Source organism: Grampus griseus (genome assembly GCF_964374135.1).
Source record: "Grampus griseus genome assembly, chromosome: 3".
Taxonomy (NCBI): domain Eukaryota; kingdom Metazoa; phylum Chordata; class Mammalia; order Artiodactyla; family Delphinidae; genus Grampus; species Grampus griseus.
Genome location: NC_139019.1, coordinates 31,828,974 through 31,845,262, shown reverse-complemented (window position 1 = coordinate 31,845,262; position 16,289 = coordinate 31,828,974). Strand labels below are relative to the sequence as shown.

Below are 16,289 nucleotides of genomic sequence, written 5' to 3'. Positions count from 1 at the left end.
TGCCCCTGGTGTGTGCACCCCCAGACCTGAGATTGGGCTGGGGCAACTGTTAGCTTGGGGTGTGGACAAAACCTGGACGTACAGACTGGCACGTGCACATGTGTGTGCATGGGGGTCCTCCCTCGTGGGGAGGACCGGAGTGGAGATGGGAAAAAGAGTGGGGTGGCCTGCGGCCAAGGACCAGCTCCCTCAGCATGGCCATGACTTAGCATCAAACACTGAGGAATCCGAGAGTTCTTAACGCAAACCAGGCCTTCCACGTTGTCGTGAAGGCATGTCAGTTAAGACAGAAAGACAAGATTAATTTTATATTGCAGTTTTTTAGCTTGACTTAAAACTTTTAAATATAAATACTCTGAATAGTTAAATATTTATAACTTTTAATTATGGTATATATTTCTCCACTTATACTCATGGACTGGGCCCTGCAGATGTTAGGGGCAGGCCTGAGGAGAAGTTAGGAGATGCAGTTCTAACAAGCAGAACTGGCCACCTGTGCAAGAGGCTGCTGAGGAAGGAGTTACTGGTCCAGCGCTGGGGAAATGGATGTGGAGCTGGGATTCCTCCACTGGGTAACAAATTCTACTGGATTCATGTTAACAGCCCTCCCCATCAGAAGACTGCACCAATGTCTAGTTTCAGTGAAAGATAACTGCCAAGCAAAAATCTGTCTCTTTGAACGTCGGCATCTCACCTTCCAGAATAAACTCACAGTAGGATGTCCCGACACCATCTTCAAGTTTCTCCAGATATCGGGAGCCTCTGAGGGAGCTGAAATTAACCAAAGAAAAGCTCTAGGGTCACAATATGCACATACAATAATACATTCAACCCTTCTCTAGTTTCGTCAACAAAAGTGACCACGGCCTGTCCTGCCTGAGCCTGCTTCTTGCTTTTTCACTCTCTGTGACTTCTACCCACTTGGCCGCGGCCATACTGGTCTCGCCTCACTAGGGGCCCAGAGTAGGTGCTTTACAAAAGGGCTGCTACATCTGAATGGGACATCACATGGGGCCTTTGTGAACTCAAGCCTCAGAGCTTCTGGAAGCCACCAGGGAATTCTGGAATCCTTTGTCAGTCCAATTCTAGGAGGTTAGTCAGGTAAATTTCCCATATTTGGAATTTCTAGGAGCAGCAGACTGTTGCTATTTCCTTGCCCCACTTGTGAAGGTTGCAATGGACACACTCAAGTGGAGAGCCCCAGGGGAAGGCTGCACTCTTCCCCGAGTTCCTAACTGCACACGGGCTGGCCTGTCGCTGCAGTCAGAGCCTGAGACCCCTTCCTTGCCACCCTCCTCCCCATGCACGCCCACCCCCCCAAGTTCCTGGCCTGGGCCAGCTGCCTGCATGTGGACCCTCAGGGCACTGGCTGCACGCCTCTCCCCAGCATATGCCTCTCCCCAGTCTGTTCTAGAAGAGCTTGCTTCCTTGTCTTTCTTGCCAGTAAACGGTAGGACCAGTGATTTATGATTTGCTTCGACACATCTCTGTGCAAGAAGCATTGTTTTGCAACATAACACATACAAATTTAGTTCTCTGTTTCATAAAAATATAGTTTACAGTCCCCAATAATTGAAATTTAAGAAAGTCCTTTTTTTCCCCCTTAGTTACTGACACTTTCTACTCAACATAAAGGTGACCATATATTTTTAAAATCTATTAGAGGCAGATTTCAATTTTCTCAACAAGCCGTCGGAGAAGCCAATATTAAATCAAAAACATATTGAAATACTCAGTGAGAGACCCCCAAGCTCAATGCAGAATCTTCAGCTGGTTTGTACAGGACTACTTGCAAGAAAAGAGAATTGCAGCACAGTTGACGATGCTCCATCTTTATGTCAATATAATTTCTCCCATGGTGTCATTTAGCTCTGCTCACCATGATTCTGCTTAAGTAGGATTATAATACACATAAACATTGACTTTGCCAGCATTAAGCAAAGTGTTATTCAAGGTGAAAAAAAAATCTGTGGATTCACCATCAGTAGATTCATCTCATTTTCTCGTCATCATCGAAAGCAAAGTTAAGTATTTTGCAGGTTTATGATACTATAATCTAAAAGAAACTGTTTACTAAAAATGCCATCTTTCTGTTATTTTTCATTGCACTAAATTTTAGGTATAATGTTGGAATAAATTTGCAAAAAAATCCCAAAGCAATGCAGTATTAATAAAGTAAAAATTCTTTAATGAAACACAACTGAGGAATAAACCAAATTACCATCAGAAACAGGGCTCTGGAGGGGACTACCCTCCAAGAAAAATGACTGGAGTCTTGAAGGGGAGTGGTGGGGGGCTGACAAGGGGAGGAAGCCTGCTGAGCACCTCTGGTGACCAGCCCTGGGTGTGGGTTTTCAGGCACTGCCCTCGCCAGCCCGCCAATCAGAGTCACTGCTTTAAAACGTTCCCCCCAGGCTGAAACAGAAAGAACTCACCAGCTTACAAACACAAATAATAAGATGGGATCAAATAAATAGATATAATCCTTCCTTAGGCAGCAAAATAGCCAGGACTTGAATCACAAAGATCTCCAGGCTGTAATAACACCCCCGAGAGACAGACCATGCAGATGCCAGTCTGGGTCAGATCAGGGGGGAGCTCTGGAGTCAGCCAGCCTGGGCCTGAGCTACAGTCACAGCTCAGTCCCTTGCTAGCGGGGCCAGTTAAACTCCTCACCCTCCCTGGGCCTCCGCGGCCTCATCTATCAAGTGAGGATAATAACAGGACCTACTGCATGGTGGGAGGATTTGAGGGGAAAACATTGCAAGCACTCGGAGCTGTGTCTGGCACATACTAAACACGTAGAGAAGCGGTAACTGCCCTGGTTACTGTTGTCACGTCTCTGCCCTTCATTAACTCTGCAAACCAGGCATGTCTCCCCAGTTTAGGGGCCCAAGTTGTTTCATGTGTAAAGTGGGCAACAGTAAGACTTTATCATCTGGGATTGGAAGGAGGTGAAAGCAACGCTGGGCCATCTCATCTCCTGAGGTTTATGAGGTCTAAGACATAGTTATTTGGGGCAAAAAGTCTCTGTTCAGTCATTATTGAGGAAACGACCCCGGAGAGCATGATGAGAAGGCTCCCAGTTTGTTGTCAAGGGAACCAAAAACTTAACAATGATGATTCAGTTTCCAAATACCATTACATTTCCAAACACAGCCCGAGGCTGTTTAGCATGAGATCAGTGCTTTCCTCAGCACAAACGCTACTGTTTGTCCCCAGTCCTGAATTAAAAGTTTATACTAATTTACACAGCCCCAGATCCAACGGGAATCCAGCAATACCTTTAGCTTAGAAACCACTTTGGCAAATTGAAGATCAGAGAGAAAATGTTCAGTAGAAATAACTCAGATGGCAAATGTCTGAGGTAGATATCTTCCCACTCACATTTCATTAGGCATTTAATTTAGGGTTTTTTTTTTGTTGTTTTTTAAAGATGGTACCAAGCCTCTGTTATACTTTCCCCTGAGTTTTTGGCACAAACAAAAGTTCTCAGAGAAGCCCACCCGTCTCCTGTCAGTCAGTTTAGACCCTTGGGATGTCAGGGAGCGGACCGTACCAGCTTCAGCTGTGTTGAATTTTTGACTGATCAATTCACTCCATTTCCAGAAGTGGTTGGTATAAGCACAGCGTACTCGGGCCACGTATTCTGTGTCAGGCTCCAGTTCACTTAAGAGGTACTCACCATTCACCTTGATGGAAACATTGCTTTGCTTAATTAAAAAAAAAAAAAAAAAAGGTGGGGGGGAGAAGAAGACAGAAGTATTGGTGAGCATACTTCATTGCAAAGCCAAATCACACACAGAGTAAGACCTGATTTGGAGTAAGACTAGTTCTTCTTTGAGAAAAAAAAATCTCTAAACTCTAAAAGTTTATGATTAATTTCCTGGACCTTTTAAACAGATGACCCATATCATTTGAACACACATAGGAATAAGAGTTTAAAGAGGTTTCACTCACCAGTCTCTCTGTTTAGACACAAAGAAATTCTTGAAAATAGAAAGTTAAACACTTACTTGTATCACTTTTCCTTCAGCAAGGAGTTCAAGCTGACACAAAAGTGTGGAATTGTTTCCAATGGAGTGTACCTTCCAGGTCATGGTGGCATTTGTGGCACCAACATTTTTAGGTAATAAGTTATAGGGAGTCATTGGATGAACTGCAAAAAAAAAAAAAAAAAATGAAAAAATGAAAACAATTCAAGCACAGATCCAAAAGGACTGGTAAATAGGCAGTTCATTTTTTTTTTTTTGGCAGTTCATTTTTATATTGATTTGTTCAATAAGCATTTTTGTTTATCTCTGAGAAAATGGCAAACAAAACCAGACTTGCAGCCAAGATGGAGTAGCCAAGTGTAGCCTTTTCTCTCACTGATTATATTAGAAACTCGGAACAAATACAAGAAGAAACGGACGACTCTTAAAATTAAACAAAAGCAGGCAAGAATGTAGAGGGGAGTCAAAACTTGAAGTGGCCCATCAAAGAGAATATAACAGAACCCAGAGTCTAGCCAACGTAACATTAACAGTTTCAAGGATACAATCCAAAATGATTAGACATACAAAACAAAACCAAAAAAGAGAAAATGTCACCAATTTTCGAGGAAAAAGACAATCAGCAGATGTCAACTTTGAGATGACCCACGCCTCAAGATGACTCCCTTAGAATGCTAAAATTAGATAAAGAGTGTAAAACAGATCCATGAGGTATAAGCAAATGCATCCAGGGACTTCCCTGGTGGCGCAGCGGTTAAGAATCCGCCTGCCAATGCAGGGGACAGGGGTTCGAGCTCTGGTTCAGGAAGATCCCACATGCCGTGGGGCAGCTAACTAAGCCTGTACCCCACAACTACTGAGCCTGCGCTCTAGAGCCCACAAGCCACAACTACTGAAGCCCATGTGCCACAACTACTGAAGCCTGTGCACCTATAGCCTGTGCTCCGCAACAAGAGAAGCCACCGCAATGAGAAGCCCGCGCACCGCAACGAAGAGGAGCCCCAGCTCGCCACAACTAGAGAAAAGCCCACGCACGGCAACGAAAACCCAATGCAGCCAAAAATAAATGAATAAATAAATTTATTAAAAAACCAAAAAGTAACTGCATCTGAAATGAATAAAAGGAAAACACTTCTCAGCAGAGAAATAGAAACTATTTTTTTTTGAAAAAGAATTAAGTGGAAATTTTAGAACTGAAAAATAGAATATCTGAAATAAAAAAAACCTTCCACCTTACTCACTTCCACAGTTGCTATGTGACCTGGCCACTGCCTACCACTCCAATCTCCTTTCTCTCACGGGAAAGACACAAGGATATTCTTCCCTGCATGAAACACCCAGAGCATGTTCCCACCTCAAGGCCTTTTCAAATCCTGTTCTTTTTTTTTTTTTTTTTTTGCAGTACATGGGCCTCTCACTGTTGTGGCCTCTCCCGCTGCGGAGCACAGGCTCCGGACGCACAGGCTCAGTGGCCATGGCTCATGGGCCCAGCCGCTCTGCGGCATGTGGGATCTTCCCGGACCGGGGCACGAACCCGCGTCCCCTGCATCAGCAGGTGGACTCTCAACCACTGCACCACCAGGGAAGCCCTCAAATCCTGTTCTTTTGCTCCAAATGTTATAGATGTTTTCTGCCTCCTCATCCTTCAGTGCCCTCATCCCAACTGAAGCAGCACCCCAGCATTCTCTACCCGTCACCTGAATTTTATCTTCTTTCCAAGACTTAGCGATGCTTGAAATTATGTTATTAACTTGTTTACATGTTTACTGTGTGTCTCCATGCCCCACTCTCAACCCTCTCTCCAAACACACACTAGCATGTACACACATTAGGGGCAGTTACTCAACTCTGTTCACTGCTGGGTGCCCAGTGCCTGCTACATTGGTGGCACCCTGTAATTAGGTGACTGAAGTGATCATTAAGTTGAAATCTAAATGAGGTGTAGAATTAAGAAGGCAAAGGAGAAGTACAAGAATTCCAGAAAAAATGAACGAGTTTAAAGATGCTGCATTTCATAAGAGAGGCAGGGGTGCGGTCAAAACATAGAAAGAGATATTCAACTTCAGGGTTGTGCAGGTCCAAACCATTGCAAAATACCACTTAACATCCATTCAACTGACAAAAATGCAAAGGGTGACAAAACCGACTTGGAGAGAATATACTGGTACAACCACTTTGGAAGCGAATTTGGCATTATCTTGTAAGTTGAAGAACATTCACATTTTCTGAGTCCTCACCAATTCCATTCTTAGGTATATAGGTATATACGCAAGAAAAACAGCTACAACTCTAGGTGTGTACTGGATATATATATCAAAATGCTGTATCCAAGAGCATAAACCTTAAGACAATCTGAAAATCCACCAAAAGAGATGCATGAATAAAACACTGTATATTTATGCAATGAAATACTCTCCAGCAGTGAAAATGGACTACAACAACACTCAACAATATGGGTAAATATTAGCAATTTAATATTGTATAAAAGCAATTACTAGCTTGATGTCTCCTATACATTAAAACAAAATAAAAACAGTATTTTGGGGGTTTCATAAGACAATGAGAATACATACACATGCACACACATGACTTAAATCTGTTATCTTAGTGGAAGTAGCAGGGTGGGGGGGCTGTGGGATGGGAGATGAAGTAAGTTATTGTCAGATTTCTATTTTGAACTTGAGGTAAGCTCGTTGGTGTTTATTACGTTATCAAAATAAACAAATAATGGGGACCACAAGTCATGCACGCACCCAAGTTTGTAACTTGGCACAAACAAGTGATAAACTAAAACCTTCACTTGGGATGTGAATTAGGTGAAAATCTACGGCACATTTACCTGATCACACAGTGTGTCAAACAAAGATACGCTCGTGGCCACAGCGGGCTACACTCAAGTCTCACCTCGTTGGGTCAGGTTAAAAAGAATACTGACACTTCTTTTTCTGAAGTAGTTTTCAGCCAGGAGTGTGAAGTTATAAGTTTCTTGTGAGTCCTGAGCGACTTGCCAATCACACCAGTTTCTGTGTTTACAAAGTGTCTTTTTTCCGGAAAATCTTAAAGAAAAAAAAGAAACAACACCACACAACAATTTCAGGGTTTACATTTTTGTCAATGCAGACATGTATCCCTGAATCCACTGAGTATCCCTGAGACACACTCAGTGGCTTTCAAACTATGTTCCACACAACAGCATCGATCCGTCACCAACAAATACCAATGACGAAAATATTGTTTCAAAAAATTTGACCTGTGCGGTTAAATGTGTAATGATGAATTGCTGACTTCTCCTCTTGGGTGGTGAAAACTTTCCTTAGTTTACTTTGGATACTCTTAAAAAGGTAGAAATTAGGTAGACCTAGATTACCACATGGAACGATTTTCATATCAAGATTCACCATTAACAGCCTTTCTTATCATTTTTATGCTACATTGTCCTTTAACAAAACTCAGGTAGAAAGTATTGTATACCTGAGACCACTTAAAGATTTCTTCCTGACCCTGGCAGGTGGTTTGAAAATATTTGTTCAAATTTTCTGTAACACTGTCACAAGTACCTTAAACAAGGAAGAATCCATCACTAATGTAACCAAAGCTCACTTACGATTCAAATAAAGTATAGCTTTGGGAAGGCTGTTTACTCAAGCCAGTGTCGCTCCCGGGATCCCAAGTACAGGTCAAAGTCTTGAGGTCCTGGGTTTCACAAGAAAAGTCCTTGGGCTCTTCAAGCACTTCTGTCCGTACAAGGAAAAAACAGATGAAAGACCTAGCTGAAGCTCTTTATCGAAAGACAAGTGAAATGGAAAGTTCTCTTCGGGGTCTGAGGCCACAGAGTTGCTCTGAACAATGAAAAGATTACTTCAATGGGGGCCAACGCATCAGCAGCTCCAGAAAGGCACACTGCGGGTACCTCATCTTGGTCCCTACTCTTTCCTTCCCTGGTGCTTTGCTGGGGTATCACCGAGGATGGCAGACGTGTACTGCATGTGGTCTGCACTCTGTCTGCCTGATGAAAGTTGTAGCCCCAGTGCCTGCTAGCAGCATTCAACAGTACTGCTACATGCAGACAGAGTGAACAGAACAATGAATGAATGGGGTCAGCGTTGCTTGGTGTTTCATTGTAGATGCCCTGGCTTACTGGGAACCTGGGCTGTGCTTGGGATGCCGGGAAGCCAGATCTGGGGACCCCGCTAAACTCAGCAGCTGGAGGCTGAGAGTTCCAAGAAATGTACGGGCAGCACCGCCAAGTCCCCGAGGCACCGCAGTTCTCGGAGGCCACGCCAAGAGGCACAGGTGACCAAGCGTCTGGGAGATCAGAAACAGCCTTTGGCAGGGGAAGCAGGGAGGGAGGAGTTGCAGATACCGCCCCACTGTGCAGGGGAAGGGAGGCCACTGGGTGAGCACACTGGGACCTACAGGGAAAGTGAAACGCTGCCTTCTCTCCCCTCGCCATCACCCATGGAGGTACCTGACACCTCTGCACCCAGTTAAGAACAGCAGCGGCCTCATCTGCAGAAGTCCTACTGCGTGCAGCCACCATACCGGGGCGGGGCCCTGGCCGTATGCAGTAACCCTCACAACAGCCATTACTGGGCCCATTCACAAAGGAGAACACTGAGCTGAAGAGGCTGGGAAACTTGGCCGAGAAGGCACTCCCAGCCGTGGCAAGAAGAGCCAAACCTGGGTCTTCCGGCCACCACCTCGGCTGCCTCTCTAGGGCCATCCAGGCTGCAGCCCCTCTCCTCCCTCTCCCAGCCTGCAGCCATTCCAGCATGGCTAACGCAAAGCAGGACATCGTCCCAGTGGTCCAGGTCATGACCTGAACTTTCTCCCGAACGCTCTTGCTTCCTAGGAATAAAACTGTCAATAAACTCAAGAAAACAACAGGAAATCCGACAAGGATTGCTTCAGACTGTCTTTGCCAGAGTCTCTCCTAGAAGAATTGGGAAACAAAAGAAAATTGAGGCCACGAGTGGAAACGTTTCCTTGTCTTCTGGGAAAGGAAATTTGATCTATTCCACAGGAAATGGGAGGGGGGCACAGAGATGTGGACACTCACTTGAGACAAAGAGAACGATGCCTCCCAAAACTCCTCCCTGGTCCACCTTACAGAAGACATTTGTCCCTTTTTCCCTAATAAAAGACACGTTCTTCAACTCGAACGCAGACACGCTTCGATCAAGCTGTTCTCCATATATCTGTACACCTTCCAAATAACAGGATATGTTGTCCTGATGGATCCTAGAAACGTAACAAATGGTGACGTTGGAGCCTTCTTCCACCAGCTTATCTTTAGGGAAGACAAACAATGGATCATGTCCAAGCAAATTCTGTGCTGCAAGATAAAAGAAGACAGCTCAGTTAGACTTGGACACAAAAGTCAAACCAGCCCCCTCCTGCCTCACTCTCAACAGATAGCTTTAGCTTTTTCTGCCTCCTGGAGAAAACAGGAAGCTAAAATTTCTACAGCAGATCTATAAACTTTGGTGTGTGCAAAACCATCCTCTGTACCATCCCTCCTACTGCCGCGATCATACCACTGCTCTCGTTCTTACTATGGAGACGGCACCGTGACTGCCGCTCTGCGGATGATCCTGTCATTCCTGCTTATAGGTTATCAGGACAGCAGTAGCTGCTTTGTACTAATCCCAGCCACGTGGGAGGCCCTGTGTTAAGTGCTTATGTATCTTCTCTCTTGTCATCCTTACCACCTTACAGCCATGGGGTGGGCAGGACTGAGCCCAAGTTCACTCACCCAGCAAGTGGCAAAGCCACATTCACACCCACCAGGTCTGCCCAGCTCCCAAGCCACGTGTCCCTCATAATCTCTAAATTGTCCTGTAGATCACTCCTCTTCCACCTTCTCAGATGCCATTCACCCAAAGAGCTCCTTTCATTTCCATCTTCCGTCTGTGTGGCCCATCAGCACATAAGAATCCTCAGGTCTCTGCCATTTTAGGCAAACTCACCGTCCTCCATGCCTCCCTCCAGCCTCCTCTCCACCCGCTCCTCCACAGTCAGCCTCCCCCAGGACCTGCCTGTGCCCATCGCTCAGCTGTCAATCACCCCCTTCTCACCTAGGCTCCTGCAGTCTGGCTGCTGGCCCACCAGGGCTCTAAAATTGCCATCACTAAGGTCACCCAAGTGCAGTGGCCTGGGTGTGGGATTTTGTTTTAAGGTCCCCAGGTGATTCTATGTGCAGCCATGGTTGAGAATCAGTGTTTTGGGGATTAGGAATAATCAGCCTTGAAATAAATCAAAGAAGAACATGAAAAGATGGAAAGATATATCCTGTCTTGGATTGGAAGAATCAATATTGTCAAAGTGACTATACTACCCAAGGTAATCTACAATCCCTATCAAATTACGAATGACATTTTTCATAGAACTAGAATAAAAAATTTGTATGGAAACACGAAAGACCCCAAATAGCCAAAGCAGTCTTGAGAAAGAAAAATGGAGCTGCAGGAATCAGGCTCCCTGACTTCAGACTGTACTACAAAGCTACAGTCATCAAAACAGTATGGTACTGGCACAAAAAACAGAAATATAGATCAATGGAAAGGGATAGAAATCCCAGAGATAAACCCACACCTATGCTCACTTATTCTGTGACAAAGGAGGCAAGAATATACAACAGAGAAAAGACAGTCTCTTCAATAAATGGTGCTGGGAAAACTGGAGAGCTACAGGTAAGAAAATGAAATTAGAACATTCTCTAACACCATACACAAAAATAAGCTCAAAATGCATTAAAGACCTAAATGTGAGACCAGATACTATAAAACTCCTAGAGGGAAACATAGGCAAGACACACTTTGACATAAATCACAGCACTATCTTTTTTGGTTTCACTCCTAGAGTAATGAAAATAAAAACAAAAATAAACAAGTGGTACCTAATTAAAGTTAAAAGCTTTTGCACAGCAAAGGAAACCATAAACAAAATGAAAAAACAGCCCTCATAATGGGAGAAAATATTTGCAAATGAAGCAACCAACAAGGGATTAATTTCTAAAATATACAAACAGTTCATGCAGCTCAATATCAAAAAAACAAACAACCCAATCAAAAAATGGACAGAAGACCTAAATAGACATTTCTCCAAAGAAGACATACAGATGGCCCAAAAAGCACATGAAAAAATGCTCAAAATCACTAATCATTTTAGAAATGCAAATCAAAATGACAATGAGGTATCACCTCACACTGGTCAGAATGGCCATCATCAAAAAGTCTACAAACAATAAATGCTGGAGAGGGTGTGGAGAAATAGGAACGTTCCTACATTGTTGGTGGGAATGTAAATTGATGTAGCCACTATGGAGAACAGTATGGAAGTTCCTTAAAAAACTAAAAATAGAGCTACCATATGATCCTACAATCCCCCTCCTGGGCATATATCCAGAGAAAACCATAATTTGAGATACATGCACTCCAATGTTCATTGCAGCACTATTTACAATAGCCAGGACGTGGAAGTAACCTAAAAGTCCATTGACAGATAAATGGATAAAGAAGATGTGATACATATATGCAATGGAATAGTACTCAGCCATAAAAAAAGAATGAAATAATGCCATTTGTAGCAACATGGATGGACCTAGAGATTATCATACTGAGTGAAGTAAGCCAGACAGGGAAAGACAAATAACATATGATAGCACATATATGTGGAATCTAAAAGAAAAAAAAAAAGACACAAATGAACTTATTTCCAAAACAGAAAGAGACCCACATATACAGAAAAAAAAAAAAAACTTATGATTACCAAAGGGGAAAGGAGGGTGGGGGGGAAGGGATAAATTAGGAGTTTGGAATTCACATATAAACAGTACTATGTATAAAATAGATAACCAACAAGGACCTACTGTATAGCACAGGGAACTATACTCAATATTATGTAATAACCTATAAGGGAAAAAAATCTGAAAAAAAAATGTATAACTGAATCACTGTGCTGTACACCCAAAACTTACAGGATATTGTAAATCAACTATACTTCAATAAAAAAAATTTTTTTAAGGAATAATCAGCTTTTCTATCAATTCTTGAGTTAGTTTGGAAGTTATAGTTTTGATAAACCTAGTCCACTGTATGAAAGTTGTTGATAATGTTGTTCTTTCTTTCTCTATTGCTACCTTTTTAATCTCTGTTTTTTCTGTTAAGTGTGTCTCTCAGCAATAGGATGTGATGGTTAAGAGAATGGCCTCTGGAGCCAGATTGTCCAGGTTAGAATTCTGGCTCTACCACTTCGTGGCCTGATGACCCCGCATGGGATTTTTTTTTTTTTTTTTTTTTGGTACGCGGGCCTCTCACTGCCGTGGCCCCTCCCGCCGCGGAGCACAGGCTCCGGACGCGCAGGCCCAGCGGCCACGGCCCACGGGCCCAGCCGCTCCGTGGCACGCGGGATCCTCCTGGACCGGGGCACGAACCTGCGTCCCCTGCACCGGCAGGCGGACTCTCAACAACTGCACCACCAGGGAAGCCCTGCATGGGATTTTTTTAAAGCTATCTGCCCCTCAGTCTCCTCATCTGTGAAGTAGGAATAAGAATTATATGTATTTCATAGGGCTGATGTGAAGATGAAATTAATACATATAGTGCTGAAAGCAGTGACTAGAATGCAGATTTGATTCTATTATTAGTATTAAATTAATCATTGGGCCTCTCGTGAGTTAACATGCTATCAGTTTGAATGAATACATTTGCATAAACACTTAGCTAAGGAATGGTTCTCTTGACAGGAATTTCAGATAATCTGTCAACGTATATAGTTGAGAGCATCAAATGCCGGTGCTTTACAACTAACCTATAGCTTAGCTGAAGCATTTGAAGAAATTGTGCAAAATGCTAAATTTTAATAACAAAATAATCAAAATTAAGAGATATTTTAATAATTAAACATAATTATCCATGATCTCTCTCATAATTATCCATGATCTCAAATGAAGAACTGCTTCCAGTTTTCCATATTTCCCTCCCTTGTCTCTACATTAGGGGTTGACAAGCTATGGCCCATGGGCCAATTCCAGACACCATCTGTTTTTGTAAATAAAGTTTTATTGGAACACAACCACTCATTTATTTACACTCTGCCTATGACTGCTCCCATGCTACAATGGCAGAGTTGAATAGTCACAATAGAGAATGTAGGGTTGTAAAACCCAAAGTATTTCCTATCTTGCCCTTGACAGAAAAAGCTTCCCAAGTTCTGCTCTAAATGAATACACATTTTGTGTTGTTCTAGTAAAAACATATGTACAATTTATGTCCTGTTTTGTTCACTTAGCATTCTATAATATACACACTTCACACCTATGGAAAATGAATACTAAATTGTCTGAGTTTGCGTCATTACCTCAATGAATAAATTCAGAGGGAAAGTCCTTAGACCTCTGTCTCCTGGTGGCAAGTTTCACACCTATGCTTTTTAGACCCAACAGGACCCAAAGAAAAATAATGCTGGTGTCTACCCAGAGTTTCTCAACAGGGACTTCCACTATTTGACTACTGGTCCCCGAGAAATATTAGACAGTAAACCCCTGCACTCTTTTATCACCTCACTTCTCACCATCTGCTTCCTCCCATGAACTCCAGTTGCTCCAGAACCCTGGCTTGGGAATCCTGGCATCATCCACCATACTCCTCATTCTTATAAAGTGTGCCGCACATTCCAGAGGGAGCTCGGATTCCCAGCTCCAATGCAGGACTTGGTCCCGCTTCACAGTGGTGCTGTAGTTCTCCTAGAAATAAAGAGAAAAACTTGGAAACATATAGCCGTGTGGTCCCGGGAAATGGCTTGGCTGGACTTAGCCCAAAGCACACACCTAAGAGTCCACTGTAACTCCAGGATATGGACAAATGCAGTCTGTTCTCAGCCAGCCAGCTTCCGAGCTCTGACGGCCCAGCAAAGAACCAGCCTTGGCCTCCTGCCTTTCGAAAACTTGGCTCCCAACCCCTCTGGGCCTCCAATTCTAGAGGGCTCAAGTGAGAGAGAAAACAGAAGCTACTGGAGTCTTGGGGGAAAAGATCAGAGAAAGAAGGTATGCACACAGTGCTGGTCACAAGAGCGTGCTAAGAAGATTCTTGCACACTAGAGAATTAATTGAGGCACCCTTTTAAAAATAAGCAAGATTGATGAGAATTTTCTAATATTCATCAGATCAAGTTGGCCCAATCTCAGTAGAGCTGGCAGTCCTTCATGGTTCCCAGGAATTCCACTGTCTCCCAGACGTCAACAGATGGCTCCCAATGATTGCTTTGGTTTTTGTCTCCTGTCTTTTCAGATACGGTGGCCACATGGACCATCGCCCCTCCCTTGAGCTCCAACCTTCAGAATCTTTAGTCCCCAGAGATGTCAATCTCATGGGAACGCCCTACACTGTGCTCTTGGGAACCTTGTCCAAGTTGTTCTGTAATTTGCTTTTCCCGCACAGCGTTTAGTCTTAATCTTTCTTAGACAGTGGTATTTTCATTCTTTAACGCAATATACTTCAACAGCTCCTTCTACACCTGACCCTGTCGTCCAAGGCCATTTACAGTATGACTCCAACTGCCTCTCCCTTGCAGGACTCGTGTCTCCAGACACAGTGGGCCGCCCTACACTTCGGGAAGAGCTGTATGCTTTACTCCACAGTACTTGCTCACGCGGCGTTCCGGGTTTCGCGTCCCCAACTCTCCCTCTGAATTGGGAATTAGTCCCAACCTTCAAGCCCCTATTATACCCCATCTTCTTCATGAAGTCTTTCTTGCTCTCTCCTCTGGTTTCCTCCCATCCCCACCTCTGCCCGAGCTCCCCTGCATACTGGGGGTAGTTGGTGGCATTTCATCTGTGGTTATGCCTCTGACTCAAGTAGGGCACCCAGAAAGCGGGGACTGGGCTTTATTCTTCTTCGTGGACCACAGCTCCAGGCACCCATGCTTTCAGTGGGCCCCTCCAGGACGCCTGCTTTCTGCACCCACAGCTGGGAGACAGGGACAACAAAAATCTTGCCCTTCCTGGGGAAAACTGAGTCTGCATCCATTTTTCTAAGGGCCAATGGCAAGTCCTACGGTGAAGACGAGGGGGGCGGCACACACGTCACACGCAACCAGACTCGGAGGCCTTCCTCCACCTGTGCCTTCCCCTCCCCAGGCCGCCAACCTTAAACAGCGGCCTTGGCCGAGCCAAACACAGCCCCGGAAGGAGAAGCACTTCGTCCACCTGAAAGGCCTCTAGTCGTGCACGTCCTTTCTCACGCTAAGCAGAACTCCCATTTGTAAAACATTTATATTATTTCGGTTTATCGTATTCCTTTAACCCTAGATTACAAAACATACATTTTTTTTTTTTTTTTTTGCAGTACGTGGGCCTCTCACCGTTGCGGCCTCTCCCGTTGCGGAGCACAGGCTCCGGATGCGCAGGCTCAGCGGCCATGGCTCACGGGCCCAGCCACTCCGCGGCATGTGGGATCTTCCCGGACCGGGGCACGAACCCGTGTCCCCTGCATCGGCAGGCGGACTCCCAACCATTGCACCACCAGGGAAGCCCCAAAACATACATTTTTAACTACAAGTTCTGTGGTCCTGATCCATGCAACTTTTCCTATTTAATACGAGCGATCACAGGTACCTTTTCTTAATTATTATTTAAGAACCAACACCAAAATAAATAAATAAAAGGAACTCTGTCGTCCTGGTGACCTCGCTGTAATGTCAACAAGCCGCCGGCTGGATTTTGCCTCCCCCATCTCTTGGGAATTCGGCCACTTCTCTTGTCACCACGGTCACCACCCACTCCAGGCCCCTCTCCTCTGGACCGACCCCACTGCTCGCTTCCATTCCAACTGGTCACACTTCACCTCCTCCAGTTCTCCCAACTTCTCTCCACTGTGTGGCCGCAGTGAGCTTTCCTTAAGACTTCCAATCAGAGCTCATCACTCCGCTTCTCACCGCTCCCTGCATATAAAACAGCATCTGGGCATGACCCTGGGTGTGTGTGTGGTCTAGCCCTGTCCTGCCCGCCCCACATGCCCCGCGCTTTCAGGCCTGAAAGCTCCCAGCCCCTTTCACTCAGGACCTCTGCTCACCCCAGCTGGATCTTCCTGGGACATTCCTCCTCACCCTCCATGCTAAATTAGCTTTTAATCTTCTTTCCTATTTTGGCTCCAACTGCCCTTCCTCCAAGGTGCTGGAGAAGGTCAGGCCTAATCTCACCCCACAGCCCCGTGCCAGCGACCTGCACTCCTCACGCCTAGGATACTCTGCATTGTGGGATCATCTCCTTATTTTTGCTCAGCACTCACAGCCCCAT

General features: G+C 44.7%; 1 protein-coding gene across 2 annotated transcripts in view; it reads right to left on the bottom strand.

The window, feature by feature from the left end:
- The window catches only part of OSMR (oncostatin M receptor), a 56,099-nt gene that overhangs the window by 13,289 nt on the left and 26,521 nt on the right, over positions 1–16,289 (bottom strand). For both annotated transcript variants that reach the window (XM_082652470.1, XM_082652471.1), the window contains exons 4-10: positions 13,569–13,740; positions 9,055–9,330; positions 7,600–7,729; positions 6,900–7,051; positions 4,017–4,159; positions 3,560–3,713; positions 695–771 (exon numbers count right to left, since the gene is read on the bottom strand). In XM_082652470.1, coding sequence (XP_082508596.1) covers positions 695–771; positions 3,560–3,713; positions 4,017–4,159; positions 6,900–7,051; positions 7,600–7,729; positions 9,055–9,330; positions 13,569–13,740 — 1,104 coding nt within the window. The remainder of the gene's footprint in view (positions 1–694; positions 772–3,559; positions 3,714–4,016; positions 4,160–6,899; positions 7,052–7,599; positions 7,730–9,054; positions 9,331–13,568; positions 13,741–16,289) is intronic.